Source organism: Leopardus geoffroyi, chromosome A2 (assembly GCF_018350155.1).
Source record: "Leopardus geoffroyi isolate Oge1 chromosome A2, O.geoffroyi_Oge1_pat1.0, whole genome shotgun sequence".
NCBI classification, from domain to species: domain Eukaryota; kingdom Metazoa; phylum Chordata; class Mammalia; order Carnivora; family Felidae; genus Leopardus; species Leopardus geoffroyi.
Window position 1 is genome coordinate 58,230,094 of NC_059331.1, and position 17,154 is coordinate 58,247,247.

General features: G+C 43.9%; 1 protein-coding gene across 2 annotated transcripts in view; it reads left to right on the forward strand.

The window, feature by feature from the left end:
• Window positions 1-264: 264 nt before the first annotated feature.
• Window positions 265-17,154, forward strand: part of MGLL (monoglyceride lipase) — a 162,713-nt gene continuing 145,823 nt past the window's right edge. Inside the window, exon 1 of one of the 2 annotated variants that reach the window (XM_045494024.1) lies at window positions 265-340. In XM_045494024.1, coding sequence (XP_045349980.1) covers window positions 305-340 — 36 coding nt within the window. In that variant the 5' untranslated portion in view covers window positions 265-304. The remainder of the gene's footprint in view (window positions 341-17,154) is intronic. The other variant, XM_045494023.1, reaches the window with a different exon arrangement.

Here is a 17,154-nt window from a genome sequence, read left to right on the forward strand (position 1 = left end):
CTGTTTCATAAAAATTTCTCACCCCACCCCTCTACTTGCCACCATGAGAGATGAGGAAATTTATACTTAAATTTCCCCTCCACTTATCCCTTATCCTATAATTTTGTGTAAGTCCTATTATTTTTAGGTTGCCAAGGCTTACATTATTTACATCTGTTTTATCATTGTGAGTAAGTCTTCCATGTTCTGATTCTAAAAATGGAAGGCCAATAGACTTCATTTACCACATGATGGTCATGTAAGTGTTCCTTCTGGAATTTTGAGAAAGCACCACACGCAGGGATTTTCATCTGCTTGAACATGGATGCGGCCCAAAAGCGTAGAGGAGGACAGCGCCTTGGTAAGCATTGAATAAATATTTAAATACGTATTTGTTGAATAAGTGAGACTATTCAGTGGTATGATTGGATTCACAGAGAAGAGAATGTCATTCTTTGTCATTAGAAATGCGGCTGGAGAGAGGCCAGAATGTGGCTCAGTTCTTCCGAGAGAGCTAAGGAAGTGACCTGGGAACTTGCTTAAAATACAGCGTCTCGGGGCGCCTGGGTGGCTCAGTCGGTTAAGCGGCTGACTTCGGCTCAGGTCATGATCTCGCGGTCCGTGAGTTCGAGCCCCGCGTCGGGCTCTGGGCTGACAGCTCAGAGCCTGGAGCCTGTTTCGGATTCTGTGTCTCCCTCTCTCTCTGACCCTCCCCTGCTCATGCTCTGTCTTTCTCTGTCTCAAAAATAAATAAATGTTAAAAAAATTTTTTTTTAAAAATACAGCGTCTTGCATCGGGATCTGCAAAGAGCACGTGGGAATTCGCATCTTTAAGATGCACTCAGTGTGGTCCTCCTACACGTCCCTGATGGAGAATCATCACCCTGTTGGATCCTTTTTCTTTTCATTTTGGCCTCATTTGTTCTTTCTGGGCCACATACAGATGCCACAATATGCTGTATCCTATGTGGTCTTTTTATTAGAGCCTTTTTGCTAGAATTCCTAGGATAGATTAAAAAAAAAAAACAACAGACTACGGCCAATAAATTATGAGTTCTTGTTTTTTTTACGTGTCTTTCTCTTACCTTCACGTTGATATAAGGTGTGGGTGGGTCTAGAATTCTAGGTTCCAAAGTCTTCACCCAGAATTCTGAAGCATGGCCCCATGACAGTCTTGGGTCCAGTATTGCCAGTGAAAAGTCTGGTGGAAAAGCCTAATTCCCTTACCTTCTAGAAAGCCTGCTTTATCTCTGAGGGTTTTAGGATCTCTTCTTGACCTTACCTCTGAATTTTCACTGGAATATGTTTGCTTGTGAGTTTCAGATAAAATGAAACCCTGCTGGGCCCTCAGTGATTTCTTAGCTTGAGGACCGTCTTCCTTAGAGCACTGGGCTGAAGGAGAGGTGGTGATGCTACCACACCCTCTAGGTTAGAAGTCGGCAAACCTTTTCTGGAAAAGTGAACATTTTAGATAGGGAACATTGGAGGCTTTGCAGGCCATGTTTCAGCCTTTGCTGAAATGACTCTACTCCGCCATTGAGAAATGTGAATGAATGACTATGGCTGTCTCCCAGTGAAGCTTTACTTGTGCACCCTGAAATGTGAGTTTTGTATGTTTTCACGCCGCAAAATATTATTCTCGTTTGGATTTTTTCCAACCATTGAAGAGCGATCCAGAGCGTTCAGGCTACACAAAAACAGGCAGAGGTGGGTTTGGTCCTCAGACCTAATTTTGCTCACCCCTGCTCTAGGCCAACGGAGAAAGCACAATATAGTATTTTCCCCAGTTTGAGAGGCTCTCCAGTGTATTTATTGTGTTTATTCTGTATGTTCTTTTTTTTTCCTGCCATTAACATCCCCTTTCCTAACCGGAGGTACTTTGATTCCCAGAAAACAGACTGCCTTTCAAAGGATAAGCCAGCTTGTTGTTGGGGTTGTTTTGGTAACCGGGGGAAGGACCGGGTATGAATATGGATTCACCTCAGGCAGACCTGGGTCCTGATTTTACAGAATTATATAAATGATTACAACAAACCAAAGAAGATAAAGATGTAACTGTATGCTGGTCCCAGGTAGTAAATTAGTACATCAGAAACACATCTCCACGGAGTCAACATTTTCTTTTTTTTTTTTCTTCTTCTTTTCTTTTTTACATTTTCCTGATGAAGTTGATCTAGTTACCATTCCCACTTCCCAGAAGGTGCCCCTGGGCCAAGCAGCATTTACACTTATTGTTTTAAAAATTATTTTCTCTCTGTTGTGGTTTCTTTCCATTTCTTCTAGAATTCCTAATGGTTGAGTGTTAAACCTTGGATCTATCTTCTATGTCTCTGAATTTTTCTCTCTCTCTCATCTTTTCCATCTTGTCTTTTTGCTCTACACCTTAGATCTATTTGGTTTCATTTTCCAGATCACTAACGTGGTGTTTCTCTATGTCCATGACGTTCTCTGTACTCAAGGAATGTCTTATTTCAGTAAGCACGTTCTAGTTTCCAAGAACTTTGAGGCTCCAATTACTCCTTTTACACAGCAATAAATAAAGCTGTGTGCAGTAAGTGGAACAGCTTATATTGTAAGTATGTCCGTACTGTGGTCTCTAAATACCGTTCCCACAAAAAGGAAAGCAGGCTTCTTGGAGGAAAGGTTAATTCCAGGTCTGGACCAAGAAATATGCAAGATGAACTGCAACCGCTCATTGGACGGAATAGCCAGGGAAAGTCATAATGAGGACTGAGGTTGTGTGTGAAGGGCTCCAGAGCCAACCTGGAGCGGCTCCCACAGGCCAAACATGGGACAGTTGGAGCATTAACAGTGGTAATAACTATGATGGATGGAAACACAAAATATGTTAAAAGAAATGAGCTCATAATGGCAAGAATACAATATCTCCCTTTGGAGTATCCTAGGGAACCAATCATTATTTTTTTAAAGTGGCAGTAGAGGAAAAGAAACAGACACTTATCTTGTCTTTGTTACATAAACTGCTCTTCTGGTTAACAGAATAGATGATTCAGGGAAGTGTCTTGTTACGGGTGTATTTCAGCAAATAAATGAAGAAGGGATGGGTAGAGTTTGAAAGACATCATTTTGCAACATCTAGCAACATCTAACATGGATTTAGGCAGTGATCATTAACAGCTGCCAACATCACAAAAAGAGAGACAAGCAGACACGAAGGGCCTGTTGAGGGAAGTTCACAACGCTTCCTATGAAGTTGTTTTGCCTCCCATCCACCCCAGTCAAAATCAAATCAGAATCTGATAATGTCTCTAAGATAATCTAACTACCAATTTACAGAAGAAACAGACAACAGAAGAACATGTTAAGAGACACCATGGACACACTCAGCAGAATCCAGACTGTGGGGGATTCTGTTAGACCAACAGCTCAATTGATTCTTCAAAAATTAATTTCAAGGGAAAGAAGAAACAGTGACTGAGGCTAAACCTACAGATTAAAAGGGACTTAAGAGGCATATTTACTAATCATGATGTGTGTTCAGGGAAATTTGAATGCTGATTGGTTATTGGATGATATTAAGGAAATGTTAATTTTGCATATGTGATGATGGTATTGTGATTATATATTTTTTCTAAATGTTTATTTTCGAGAGAGAGAGAGAGAGAGAGAGAGAGAGTGAGAGAGTGAGCGCAAGTGGAGGAGGGGCAGAGTGAGAGGGAGACAGAGGATCCAAAGGAGACAGAGGATCTCACCCACAAAATGTGAGATCATGACCTGAGCCAAAGTCGGACGCTTAACTGACTGAGCCACCCAGGTGCCCCTGTAATTATGTTTTTTAAAAGAGAGATACAAATGGGCGCCTGAGTGGCTCAGTCAGTTGAGCATCCAACTTTGGCTCAGGTCATGATCTCACAGTTCATGGGTTTGAGCCCCACATCGGGCTCTGTGCTGATAGCTCAGAGCCTGGAGCCTGTTCCAGATTCTCCATCTCCCTCTCTCTCTGCCCCTCCCCCACTCGCTCTCTGTCTCCCTCTGTCTCAAAAATAAATAAACATTAAAAAAAATTAATTAAAAAAAAAGAGAGATACAAACAGAATCTTTTACCTAAGACTACTGGGCTGTTTATGAATGAAAGCTGTGATGAGTGGGATGTGCTTTAAAATAATGTGGGATGGGAGCTGATGGGATTATAGACAGACGAAAATTGGCCATGCGTTAGTAATGGGTGCATTTGAGTAATTGGTATATGCGGTTCACTATATAATCTCTCTACTTATGTCAGTGTTTGAAATTCCCCAAATGAAAAGTTTAAAAAGCAAAGTGAAAAGACAGATGATAAATTTGTGGAAATATTTTCATCATACATCACAGACACAGAGTTAATCTGGTTACTGTATGGAGTGGCTAGGAATCTGGCACAAAAGGAGGTAACAACCCAATAAAAAAGAAAAACAATTAAAAATTGCCAATTCACCAAAAAAGGAATCTAAAATGGCCTTAGAATGTAAGAAATATGCTCACCCTCACTTAGAAGGGAAATGAGAATGAAACTGTATGAAGAAAGCATCTCTTACCCATTGGATAGGCAAAAATCCCAAAGATTAACAACATAGTCTGTTGGTGAGTCTCTGAAGGAAATGAGCCCTCTCATACAATGTTGGGGGAAGTTGCAAAATGACGTAGCCGAGGAGAGCCTTTGGCAATATCTCTCAGGATTACAAATGCCTTTCGCCTTTGGCCAAGCAATCCCATGGCTATGATCATACCATATAGACATGCCCAACGACCTATGAAGTGGAGCTTAGTTTATAAAGTGACAAATTGGAAAAGCAACCCAAGTGTTTGTGCATGGAGGACTGATCAGGTACACCACAGTATATCCTCTGAGTGAAGTAATGTATGCCATGAAAAAAAATGAAAAAAACCCCTCTGTATTGATGTGGGAAGGTCTCCAAGGGCATATTACTGAGTGGAAAAAAAGCTGAAGGGTATTGTAGTGGCAGGGGTTGAATTGTGTCCCCTGAGAATTCCTGTGTTGATGCCCTAACCCTCAGAATGTCACCTTATTTAGAGATTAGGTCTTTAAAGAGGTAACCGAGTGCAGACGAGGTCATTAGGATAAGCCCTAACCCAATTTGACTGGCGAAATACTTGCAAAAGGGGAAATCTGGAGGCAGATATGCATATGGGAGGAGTGCCATAAGAGCATGAAGACAGCCATCTACAAGCCAGGGAGAGAGGACTGGACTAGATCCTTCCCTCCCAGCCCAGAGAGAGCACTGACCCTGCCATCACCTTGATTTCAGACTCCAGAACAGAGAGGGTAGATTTCTGTCATTTAAGCCACCTGGTTTGTTACGGCAGCCCTAGGAATCTAACCCATGTAGTATGCCACATTCCACGTGAGACAGAAAGGAGAATAAGTATATTTTGTCATATTTGATTGCATTTGCACATAAAGTAAGGCTGAAGGGCAAGGATGGGAGTGAAACTTCTCAACATATCCCTTCCCATTTTTTCTTTGAGTTTTGAATCATGCAAATAGCGTACACACTTTAAAAGCTAAAAATTAGAATAAATGTAAGATTGATATTGTGTTTTTCTCTTTTTAATGTCTATTTTTTGAGAGAGAGAGAGAGAGCGCATGAAGGGGGGGAGAAGCAGAGAGAGAGAGAGAGGGAGACACAGAGTCTGAGTTGTCAGCACAGAGCCCACGGTAGGACTCGAACTCACGAACCGCAAAATCATGACCCGAGCCGAAGTCAGATGCCTAACTGACTGAGCCACCCAGGCGCCCCTGTACTGTGTTTTTCTTTAATGTTCTGAGTCATCTCTGATTCCTTCAAGTTCCTGTCCATCTTTCTCTTACTTGGTGGCAGTTTTCCTCAAATGTCTGGTGACCATTCGTTGCCACGTGTGTTCAATTAAGGAAAGACGGTCCTGGCCGGTGTTGGTTTCTGTGCCGTGGGTCTCTGTTTTCCCCAGTGCTGGATCCCCTGCTGGCAGGTTGTGTGTGAGCCGGGAGTGGAAGCCTACAGTGGGGAGAGGTCCCTGCGTGGTACAGGTCAGGGAGCTGGCTGGCTGACTGGGAGCCCATGGCCGCATGGCAAGCAGAGCTGTCTTCTGCTCTATCCCAGTCCTGGGCTGAGGGACTTCTCTTTCCCTCCTGTATCCTCCCCTGTGTCTGCCTGTGCTCCACTCTGCTTCTCTTGCCAAGGACCTCAGCTGAGGCCTTGCCCTTTCTTTGGAGTGCCTTCGCTGCTGCCAGGAACTGTTTGACAGAGACAGGGGGACTCAGATTTTCCCAGTGGTCTGGATGTGACTTAGATGCCCAAGAGTGGCTCCTGTCTCTGTACCTGCAGGTACCCATCAGGGGGCTTCTCCAGGGCTCCCCTGGGAAGAAGGCCTTTACCCTCTGCCCTGATTTCTCTATCCATCAGGCTCCAACTGCTTTCTCCCTTCCTAAAATGCCTCTGAAATCCTGGTCTGCAGGGGGCACCCTTTGTTGCCTTCCAATGTTATTATAGCTTTATTACAGCTCAAAAACAGAAAGAATAGTTGTTTTCTCCCATCCTTACAAAGTCTGTTGGGAAGCAGGGGTGGCAGGTGTGTATGCTCCTGAAACAGGTCCCGGGGACCTCGCTGTTGCAGCATCGTCGTTATCTCCACTTGTCAAGTCAAGAGTACACAAGTTCATTATACTCATTTCAGAAGACAGGGAAATATAATACATTTAAGTAAGGTGTCAGAATCCATCAGTATTCAAGAAAAAAAAATTGACCTATATATTTCCAGCAGAGAGGGATTGTCTGAAGGAAATTGGTTTTCCACTAAGGAAAGGTTGGAGGTGCGTAAAGTGGGGGTGGGGTGGGGGGAGGTGTTGGTGCCCAGAGACCAGGGTGTAAATGAATGTGCTGATGCCCCCGTTGGTGTCCACCACGCCATCACTGTGGAGTGGGTGTGTTGCTCGTCTCTGTAGATGCTGGGCTCCCTTTGCTGCTGCAAACAGCCGGAACCTGCCTGTGGCATCTGGGTGGCATGGGTGCCTGGAAAAGCCCAGCTGGATCCCTGCTATCAGGGCATCTGCACCAGGGTGTTTCTCGCTTCCTTCCCCAACTGCATAATGAAGAAAAAGAAAGGATAAAATTGAAACATTCACAGACACAACTAAGTTATGGGGGAATTGACAAGACATTCCTGGAGGTTCAGCAAACAGCTCAGGAGCCAGACTGCCTGGTTCAATCTCTGCCACTTAGCAGGGCAGGGATGGCTGTGCCTCAGTTTCCCCACTGGGGGAGTGATAAGAGCAGCACCTCATGGGGTTTTTGTAACGATAAATGAGTTAATGCGTGCATGGTCCTCAGAACAGTGCCTGGAACAGTCGTCCTTTGTGAACACTAGGGCATTCAAAGAAGTGACTCTGTTTTAAAAATGCTTTTCTCATTTGGTGGAACTGGACTTTATGGAAGGATATTTAAAAAAATTTTTAATGTTCATTTATTATTTTTAAGAGACAGAGTACGAGTGGGAGAGGGACAGAGAGAGAGAGGGAGACACAGAATCTGAAGCAGGCTCCAGGCTTTGAGCTGTCAGCACAAAGCCTGATGTGGGGCTCAAACTCATGAACCTGGAGATTATGACCTGAGCCAAAGTCGGACCCATAACCGACTGAGCCACCCAGGTGCCCCTATGGAGGGATATTTTTATACCCTTTAGTGAAGGAGTTCATGTTTCCAAAATCCACAAATCACTGGAAGTTTCTGAGCAGAGAGCCATGTGATATGAAGTGTGTGTGACTTAATTGTACCACAGATCATGACCTTTAACCATTTTGAATAACTAATTTACCCCAAATACATTTTTGTCACAAGGGCTCTTAAAATAATATAAAAATATTAAGTATTTAAACTTAATTTTTACTTCTACCCATCTCTCAAGAAACGTGAAAAATATAGACTAAGGAGAAAAAGGAGCAGGAGTGGTGAAGGTTTTATGACAGCTGATTGACTATTATTGAGTTTGGAATTTGAAAACTTGGGTTGGAGTCCCCATCTCGCCTCTCACCAGCTGTGTTACTCCGAGTCATGTAAATATTTCCTCATTTTATCTTCTTTCCAGAAAAGCGAGGAGGTACTGGACCAGGTACAGTCCAACCTAACAAGCCCTCCTAACCTTGTTAGGTTACAGTTCTATGTTAAACTATTATGGATTGAGATTGAATTGATTCAACCATGACATACGACCCCATACGTGTGTAATCAGATTGCCCACTGATGAAATAAAGACCATGTAAGGGTAGGAGTCTTATAATTAGTACACTTCGTTTTCATACAAGGTATAGTATAGGGGTGCCTGGGTGGTTCAGTCGGTTAAGCGTCCGACTCTTGATTTTGATCATGATCTCACAGTTCGTGGGAGCTTGCTTGGAATTCTCTCTCCCTCTCTCTCTCTGCCCCTCCTCCGCTCATTCTTTCTCTCTCTTTCTCCCTCTCAAAAGACATGAATAAACTTAAAAAAAAGGTGTAGGATATGTTTTCAAATTTGAAATAATAAAGTAAAAATTAGTGATTTTCAATATAAAATAATTTTTCATTTCCAAAAATATCTCCCATATTGTTTTTTTAATTTCAGAATCTCCCAGGCATCTCTGTAAAGTGTGTGAAACATGAAACGATTTGGGGCACCTGGGTGGCTCAGCTGGTGGAGTGTTCTACTCTTGACTTTGGCTCAGGTCATGATCTCACGGTTCTTGGGATTGAGCCCTGCATCTGGCTCAGCGCTGACAGTGCGGAGACTGCTTGGGATTCTCTCTCCTTCTGCCCCTCTCCCCATCTCGTGCTCTCTCTCACTCTCTCAAAGTAAATAAATAAACATTTTTTAAAAAGAAAGAAAAATTAAATGATTTATGCACAGCTTTTCAGGAGGGCTTGGAGAGCTCTGCTACTTTGACAATAGAATTCTAACCTCTCAGCATGACATAAAGTGAAGACCATGATCTGGTGTCTGTTCTCCATCCCTTCTCCTCATCTACTCCTTCCTCACCTCCCAAACTTCCATTCTGGCATTAAGACAACTCTTAGCCATTTCTTTTTTTAAATTTTTTTTTTCAACGTTTATTTATTTTTGGGACAGAGAGAGACAGAGCATGAACGGAGGAGGGGCAGAGAGAAAGGGAGACACAGAATCGGAAACAGGCTCCAGGCTCTGAGCCATCAGCCCAGAGCCTGACGTGGGGCTCGAACTCACAGACTGCGAGATCGTGACCTGGCTGAAGTCGGACGCTTAATCGACTGCGCCACCCAGGCGCCCCTTAGCCATTTCTTAATGTCCTCTGCATCCCCACTGTCCAGCATGTGGTAGGCGCTCAACAAATGTTTGTTAAGTGGACATCTCGATTTTGCTTTGATCTGCATTCAAAAGATAAATAGGTGTTCCAAAGAGGGAGGTCAATTCACAAACTAGAAGGCTCAGAGGGACTGGTGTACTTTAACTTTATTCAACTTTATCGTTTTTAATTTTCTTTATTAAAAAAACTTTTTAAATGTATATTTATTTATTTATTTATTTATTTTTTTTTTTAAATTTTTTTTTTCAACGTTTATTTATTTTTGGAACAGAGAGACAGAGCATGAACGGGGGAGGGGCAGAGAGAGGGAGACACAGAATCGGAAACAGGCTCCAGGCTCTGAGCCATCAGCCCAGAGCCCGACGCGGGGCTCGAACTCACGGACCGCGAGATCGTGACCTGGCTGAAGTCGGACGCTTAACCGACTGCGCCACCCAGGCGCCCCAAATGTTTATTTATTTTTGAGAGAGAGAGAGGGGGGCAGAGAGAGAGAGGGAGACACAGAATCCGAAGCAGGCTCCAGGCTCTGAACTGTCAGCACAGAGCCCGACGCGGGGCTCGAATTCTCAAACCGCGAGATCATGACCTGAGCTGAAGTCGGACGCCCAACCGACTGAACCACCAGGCACCCCTAATAGTTTGACTTTAAAGGTAACTTTAAATGAAAGGAGTTCTTCAGGGAACAATGTGTTTGTTATCCCACAGATGCTCCGGGGTAGAGTGAGGAGGGAGGCAGCATGACCCAGTGCAGAGGGAAGCCTGTTGGACTGGGGCACCTGTGGTTGCACAAGTATTGAACACCTGCTCGATAACTGGTATGGCAGGGACACCTCAGCAGCATCCTGGATGCTCCTTTCCACACCTCCTTCAGGTGTTAACCTACAGATTTCCCCCCAGCATTTTATTATGAAAATATCTCAACACACAGAAAATTTGAAAGAATTGTACAGCACTTTAGAGTCAGACAGGAAGTTTTATTCACTCTGACATGGGGGTCTCTCTACCTAATGCAATGGCTTGTAGGTGGGGCTGCAGCCATCCAGCGTGCAGGTGAGTGATATTTTAACATTTTGGATCCTGGAGACTCAGGAAATCACGGTTTTGTTCATGCTGCCTTTTGGGGAGTGGGCTGGAATAATTTTGCCTTTTCTTCCCATCTGGCTATGAACAAACCCTCCATATATTTTAAGGCACCGTTCAACTAGCACCATTAAAGCTGACTGAATCTCTCCCTTCCACACAAGGCCCTCCCTTGACCTTTCTTAGGGCACTTAACCATTCTCTGCGTGTGGGCTCCTTTTCTGGACACGTTTTATATCTCATTGGCCGTGAGCTCCTGTCGGGGTAGGCGCCCTTCCCTCTGTGTCCTCGGCTTTCCCACAGCACCTTGCAGGCAGCAGGGACTTCAAGTTGCCCGGGCAGGGACTGAGAATCTGTGCGTGGGGACTGAAGTGTCACAGATATGTGTGTCTGGGAATGGGCCTGTTCAGTAGGAGCTGGTGAGAGCTGCATTTGGGGCGTGTGCCTGCTCTCTTGCGCTGTAAAAATAGCCACAGACGAAGCCTATCATCAATCTGCAGAGGAAGCCACCTCAGGAACACCCAGAAAGCCACCTGCTGAGAATATCACACCAAACTGGGGGGGGGGGGGGTGTTGAAAGAGTAGGTGTTGTTAAGAATATGGGAATCAGAAATGTGATCTATATGGAAAACAGCAGCTCATTAGCATGTGTCAAGTGTGGACCAGGGGAGGGTTGGCTTTCTCCATATCCCTGAGGGTTTGGATCAGTAGGCAGGAGTGACTCTACCCGATTTGTAAAAATGACATGATTTCTCACCCCGGAAGCCTCGGGTTCCTCTTCTTTAGAACCCATACTCACCAAGATGCCCTCTGATTTTTACTGTTTTCCAAGCAGGCTTCTGAGCTGGGAAGAAAACCTGGCAGGCTGCCGACACGAATACTGCAGGATACTTGGCAATCACATTTAGTTTAAAAAAAAAAATTGCACTTATTTTTTCAATTATAAAAATAATACATGCTTATAATAGAAAATTGGGAAGTATTAAAAACTAGAAAGGAAGAAATAATTATTCATGATTTCACTGCCCAGAACACCCACTGTTAACATTTTAGTGTATTTTCTTCCAGTCATTTGCTATGAATTTTTATATAGTTGTATATATTTTCGGGGTGCACTCTTGATCTTTCACTTTTGACTTGAAGTTATAACACAAGCATTTGTCCATGATGGATGACTGTTATAGGTATTTACCACCTAGAGTTTTACTTCTATTTTCCTAGATTTTTACTTAAACTCTTCAGAGACATCAATAAAATTAGAAGTATACACTTTTTTTTTTTTTTTTTTTTTTTTTTTTTTTTTTTGCTCACCGCAGCAGTAGAAGCTCATGGTAGCAAAAAACATCAAAGAGGACAGGAAAATATAATTTGGAAAAGAGAAAGTTTCTTACACTTCCTTTCCTCAGATAGAATCACAGTCATGGGGTGAGCTTTTCTATACATATGTGAACATTCATATATTTATACACATGTACAATTTTAAGATTTTCTAGTACTTATTCATTACAGTATGAAGTAAGTATTTGAAAGGGCGAGTGTGCAGAATAAAATGTGGACGGCTGTGCCCAGCACACCCTCATTCCCTTCCCTCAGGGTGACAGCACTTAGGAATTTGGAATCTGTGTGTCCAGTTCCATCCCTGAGCACTTACATACAGATGATCATGTTCATTCACATTTTGCTGAGGGCTGCTAGAGCAGTGGAATTGAATATGTGAAACAAACACGGAGTATGTGACCTTCACCGCCTGGCATACATATGTGACTTTGCTGGGCAGAGGCGTTTTGCAGATGTAATTAAGGTTACTACTCAGTTATTGTCTGCCTAGTATAATGTCACATGTCCATTGTACCTCAGTTAGGGGGGAAAGGTGGAAAAGGCAAGTAGAGAAATTCTAAGCACAAGATGGCTTGAAGACAGGAGGGGCCATGTAGCTGGAAACGGGGCCGTCGCGCCTACAACCAAAAGGAGCTGATTTCTAGAAGTAGGTTCTTCCCCAGAGACTCCAGGTAAGAGGCTGGCAGCCAACACCTTGATTTCTGGCTTGTGAACCCTGGGCAGAGAATCCAGCCATGCTGTGTCAGACTTCTGAACTACAGAGGTGAGAGCTAATAAATGGGTGTTGTTTTAAGTCACTATGTTTGAGATCATTTGCTATGCAGCCTGGAAAATGAATACAGATTTGTGTTGTATTGTAGATCTTTACGATCCGGCTATTTGCGGTAAAAGTTTGCTGACCGTGTACTAGACAGCCCCCATTTTTCTTTCTCCATTGAAATTTCCTGAGCCTTTACCTCTTCTGGATGATTATTGTGGAAGGTGCCTCCAGGTCCCTAAAAAACATTTTCATATCACTCCTTCCTTTTCAGGTTTTCTTCCGGACTATGGATTCCCACCCTGAAACTCAAAGTGGGCTTAGCTTCCCACTCTGGCCCATCCTCGCCCTCCCATGGTTTTAGTGTGATTATGCCGATGGTCAGTGTTCATACTATCATGGCTACGGAAATACTATTTGCAACTATGCAATTGCCCAATGTAGTAAACTATGATTACCTTTTCTTTTTCCCCACACAACTTTTGTTTTCCCTGGAGTTAGTAATTGTCTTTTGTTTTCATGAACTTTGTGTTAATTCAGTCCCAAACTCCTTACCCATTGTCTATATTTCCTCACAATACATCAGATACACTACCAGTTCATCTTCCCCAGGGTCTCTTCTGGACTGAGCCACTCCAACTCGGACCACGGCACAGTTGTCCTTCTGGAACGTCTCTTCAACATCATCTTGCTCATACCCTTTCCTTTGTCCCTATGTGGGATCTACTATTTTCTGGATTCCTAATGCCTTCTCTATCTTGGTTGAGTCATTTGTTTGAGAATGTCCTTCAGGAGCTTCTTCAGAGAGGATGTGTGGGAGGCAAATTTCTTGAGAATCTTACATTTGAAAATGTCTTTATTTTACTCTCACACTTGACTGATAGTTTGGCTGAGGAAAGAGGTCTTCTAGGCAGGAAAAGAGGGTTGCCTTGCTGCCAACCAGGTTCCAGTGTTGCTCTTTAGAAGTCCAACTCTGTGTGGTGGGTAGAGTAATGCCCCCATCCCAAAGATTCCCTGGCCATTATCTCTGGAACCTGTGAACGTGTGACAAAAGGGATTTTGCAGGTATGATTAAATTAAGGATTTTGAAACAGGGAGATTATCCTGGTGGGTTGAATATAGTGGCAAGCATTGTCCTAGGAGGAAGACAGAGGGGTTGGAGTCAGAGAAGAAGATGTGAGAGTGGAGGCAGAGGTGGCGCGGCAGGCAGAGAGGGAGGGGCTTGAAGATGCTACTCATCTGGAAGACAGAGGGACCATGAGCCAAAGAATACAGGTGACCTCTAAAAGCTAGAAAAGGCAAAGAAACAGATTCTTCCCCCAGAGTCTTCAGAAGAAACGCACCTCAGCCTGCCCCATGACTTCAGCCCAGTGAAACCTGTTTGGGATTCTTGGCCTCCAGAACTAAGTTTATGTCATCGTAAGCCACTAAATTTGTGGTTATTTTTTATAGCAGCAGCGGGAAATGAATACAAATGCCATTCAATGAAAGTTTGACAGATAGTCTGATTATAGGTGGTTGACAGTCTGATTCTTGATCTTTTCCCCTCAGGCTTTCTCTGTCTCTGGAAACTTGTAGGATCTCTTCTGCCTCCAGCATCCTTCGGGTTCAGGATGGTGTGCCTCAGTGCGCATTTGGTGGATCTCTGTGATGTGGCAACTGATCTTCTGGTGGGGGGGCGCAGCTAGGCTCTTCCCCCACTGGTCCCCACTCACCCTCTGTTTGATTATCTTTTTTTCCGAAATGCCTGCCATTTGAATACTGGACCTCACAGACCAGTCTTTTAATTTTCTCAGCTTTTCTGCTTTACTTTCCAGCTCTTTGTCTTTTGTTTACTTTGTGTCCTTTTATCTTCTAAACTTTCTGTTGAGCTTTTCATTTCGGCCATCATGACTCTAATTTCTGGGATTTCCTTTTTGTTCTCTGAATGTTAATTTTGTGTGTGTGTGAGAGAGAATTCGAACCTGAGCATGTCTCTCTGTCTCTGTCTCTGTTTCTGTCTCTGGGTGTGTCTCTGTCTCTCTCTCTGTCTCTGTCTCTGTCTCTGTCTCTCTCTCTCTCTCTCTCACACACACACACACACACACACACACCCTCCTAGTGGAGGAGGGGCAGAGGGAGAGAGAGAATCTCAAGCAGGCTCCAGGGTCAGTGTGGAGCCCAATGAGTGTCTTGATCTCATGACCCTGATAATATGACCTGAGCCAAAATCAAGAGTCAGACGCTTAACTGAGCCACCCAGGTGCCCCATGAATGTTAATTTTTATGGTATCTTGTCCGTTTCATGGTTGCATTATCTTCTTTGATCTTTCTGAGGCTATTAATAATCTTTTTGTTTTAAACATTCTTCTCTTTGCAAAAATCTCTGTTTTCTCCAGATTTTCATTCTCTGTTTGTCTCCATCTTGGCCCATGTCTACCTGCACCTGGGTATCCTCTTGCACGTTAGAGCTTTCCCTCTGCTGTGCCCTGATGCCTCTTCACAGTCAGGAATGGGGCACTAAAACAATTATTGGAAACCGGGGGCCTAGGTGGGGCCTGCCAACTTGGCGCCTCACTGCAGGGTGCTGTGGCTAGGTCGCTTGGTTGGGGATGTCCCAGTGTCATTCCACAGATTCCATCCAGAAAGATCCTCTGGTCTCCTGCCTCAAGGTGAAGATTTCTGGAAACGGAGCCAGGAGAACGACTGGGGATTTCAGCATCAAATATACACATAATCTTTTTGGTTTTTTGGTATGACAACATTGCCTTCTACTGTGCCTCGTGTTTCCCAGTGCAGAAGACTCCCTTTTATACTCTCCCCTCCCAGAACATTTCTCATCCTCTGCTAGGTTGGGAGAAAGGCAATAATGTGGAGTGGGGCGGGGTCTCAGCGGGTGGCTTCTCCCGAAATCCCCCTCATCACCATCATTGTCACCCCTACTTCCAAAGGTGTCCAGTGCCTCTCGTTCCTGGGCATCTCAGGATTCTGCAGAGGTTCCTCTGGTTTCTCCACTTCCAGCCAAACACTTTGTCTTCCTGGGCTGCTGAGTGTGCCATTCACCTGTCCTCCCTCTGGGTTCCAGCTCCCAAAGCTGGGTCACAATTGTCTCTCTCCTGCCTCCTCTCCCTACAGGTTCTGACTTTTTAAAGTGACCTTCTTCTTGGCATCTAAAAGGGGTTTTGGAAGAGAACAAAATAGACACCTGTGTTCAATCTGCTGTCTCCACCTGCTGTGACTTATTGGGCACCTCAGGAAAATACTTCTTTTAACAGCTCTTTCCTTACACAACAATATTCTTTTCAATAGCAATTGTGAAATAATAATCATGAAGAAGACTATCTAGAAGAGAAATGCCACAGTGAAAATTTTCTTTTATTGAACTTCACACATAGAATCATGTCAGCACACAAACACAAACAAAGAAAAAGCAATGGATTAACATTTTTAATTGGATTAACTTAAAAGGGGGAATATGCAGTGAACTCTCACACTCTATTTCAGTGTTTTAAATTTTAAACAGAAATTAAAAATTCCAAGTCATCATGTAAAAGAATAGCAGAACTGCAGGAACTCAAGTTCCCTTTTCTCCTCTGCAAAATCACTGTTTTTTGTTTTTTTTTTTTTTAATCTGCTATCTCAAAGTGGAACATGTGATATCCATACCGTGTATACACTGGAGATAGGAGTCTGAAGCAAGTGTAAATGACTCCAGACTTCCCGCCTGTGTTGGGACCCAGAAGTTCTCTGAATGGACTAGGCAAACTGTTCCCACTGTGCTGCCCTTAGCATATACATCACATTCTAGAAGGTCCTTAAATTATTTTCAAAGTAAAATTTGTTGACCACCTACCGTATGCTAGAATCTGCTCGGAGCTTTCACCTGTATTCTCTGTATATGGATATATGTGATTGAGTTGTCGTCTTTTTTTTTTTTTTTTTTTTTTAATGTTTTGATTTAATTAGAGAGAGAGAGAGAGAGAGAGAGACAGAACAAGTGGGGTGGGGGGGGGGAGGTGGGACAGAGAGAGAGAGAGGGAGACAGAGAATACAAAGCAGGTTTCAGGCTCCAAGCTGTCAGCACAGAGCCCGATGCGGGGCTCGAACTCACAGACTTTGAGATCATGACCCGAGCCAAAGTCAGATACTTAACCGACTGAGCCACCCAGGCACCTCGAGTCCTCTTCTGATGATTTCGGCAATGTTCACTGCCTGCTAGGTCAAGTGGTTCCGTGTCAACTGTGCCTGCAGTTCAACACTGAGATGAAAAACCCTCCTCTAATGAAGTTGGGCTGCGGGTTACCCGTCACCCAGCTGCATGAGTAAACCATTTGTACAAATGTGTGGAGAAACTGAGGGAGGGATTTCCAATCCCCTTGAGAGGCTTTCCTCCTTGGTTCCCATCCCATCCTGCAGCCGAATTCCTGACTCATTCATAAGGAGTCTGTCGCTGGCTCAGCTTGTCATGGCTGCTGTGGTCGTGGCTGTTGATGTCACTTGTGGAAGTTCATGTTTGTGTGAAGGTATTTTACAAGACAGTTTCCCTCTTACTTTTTCTGCCTCAGCTTGTGAACCTCACTGTGCATGTTGTTGTCAGGAACAAACCTGACCATGTCCCAGAGTGGGGGTGAAGCTGATGGGTCTCTTCCGCTCTGCGTTGACCGCTACCCACTGACAGTGCTTAATCCACTGTGAGCAGAGACCCCTTGTTCTT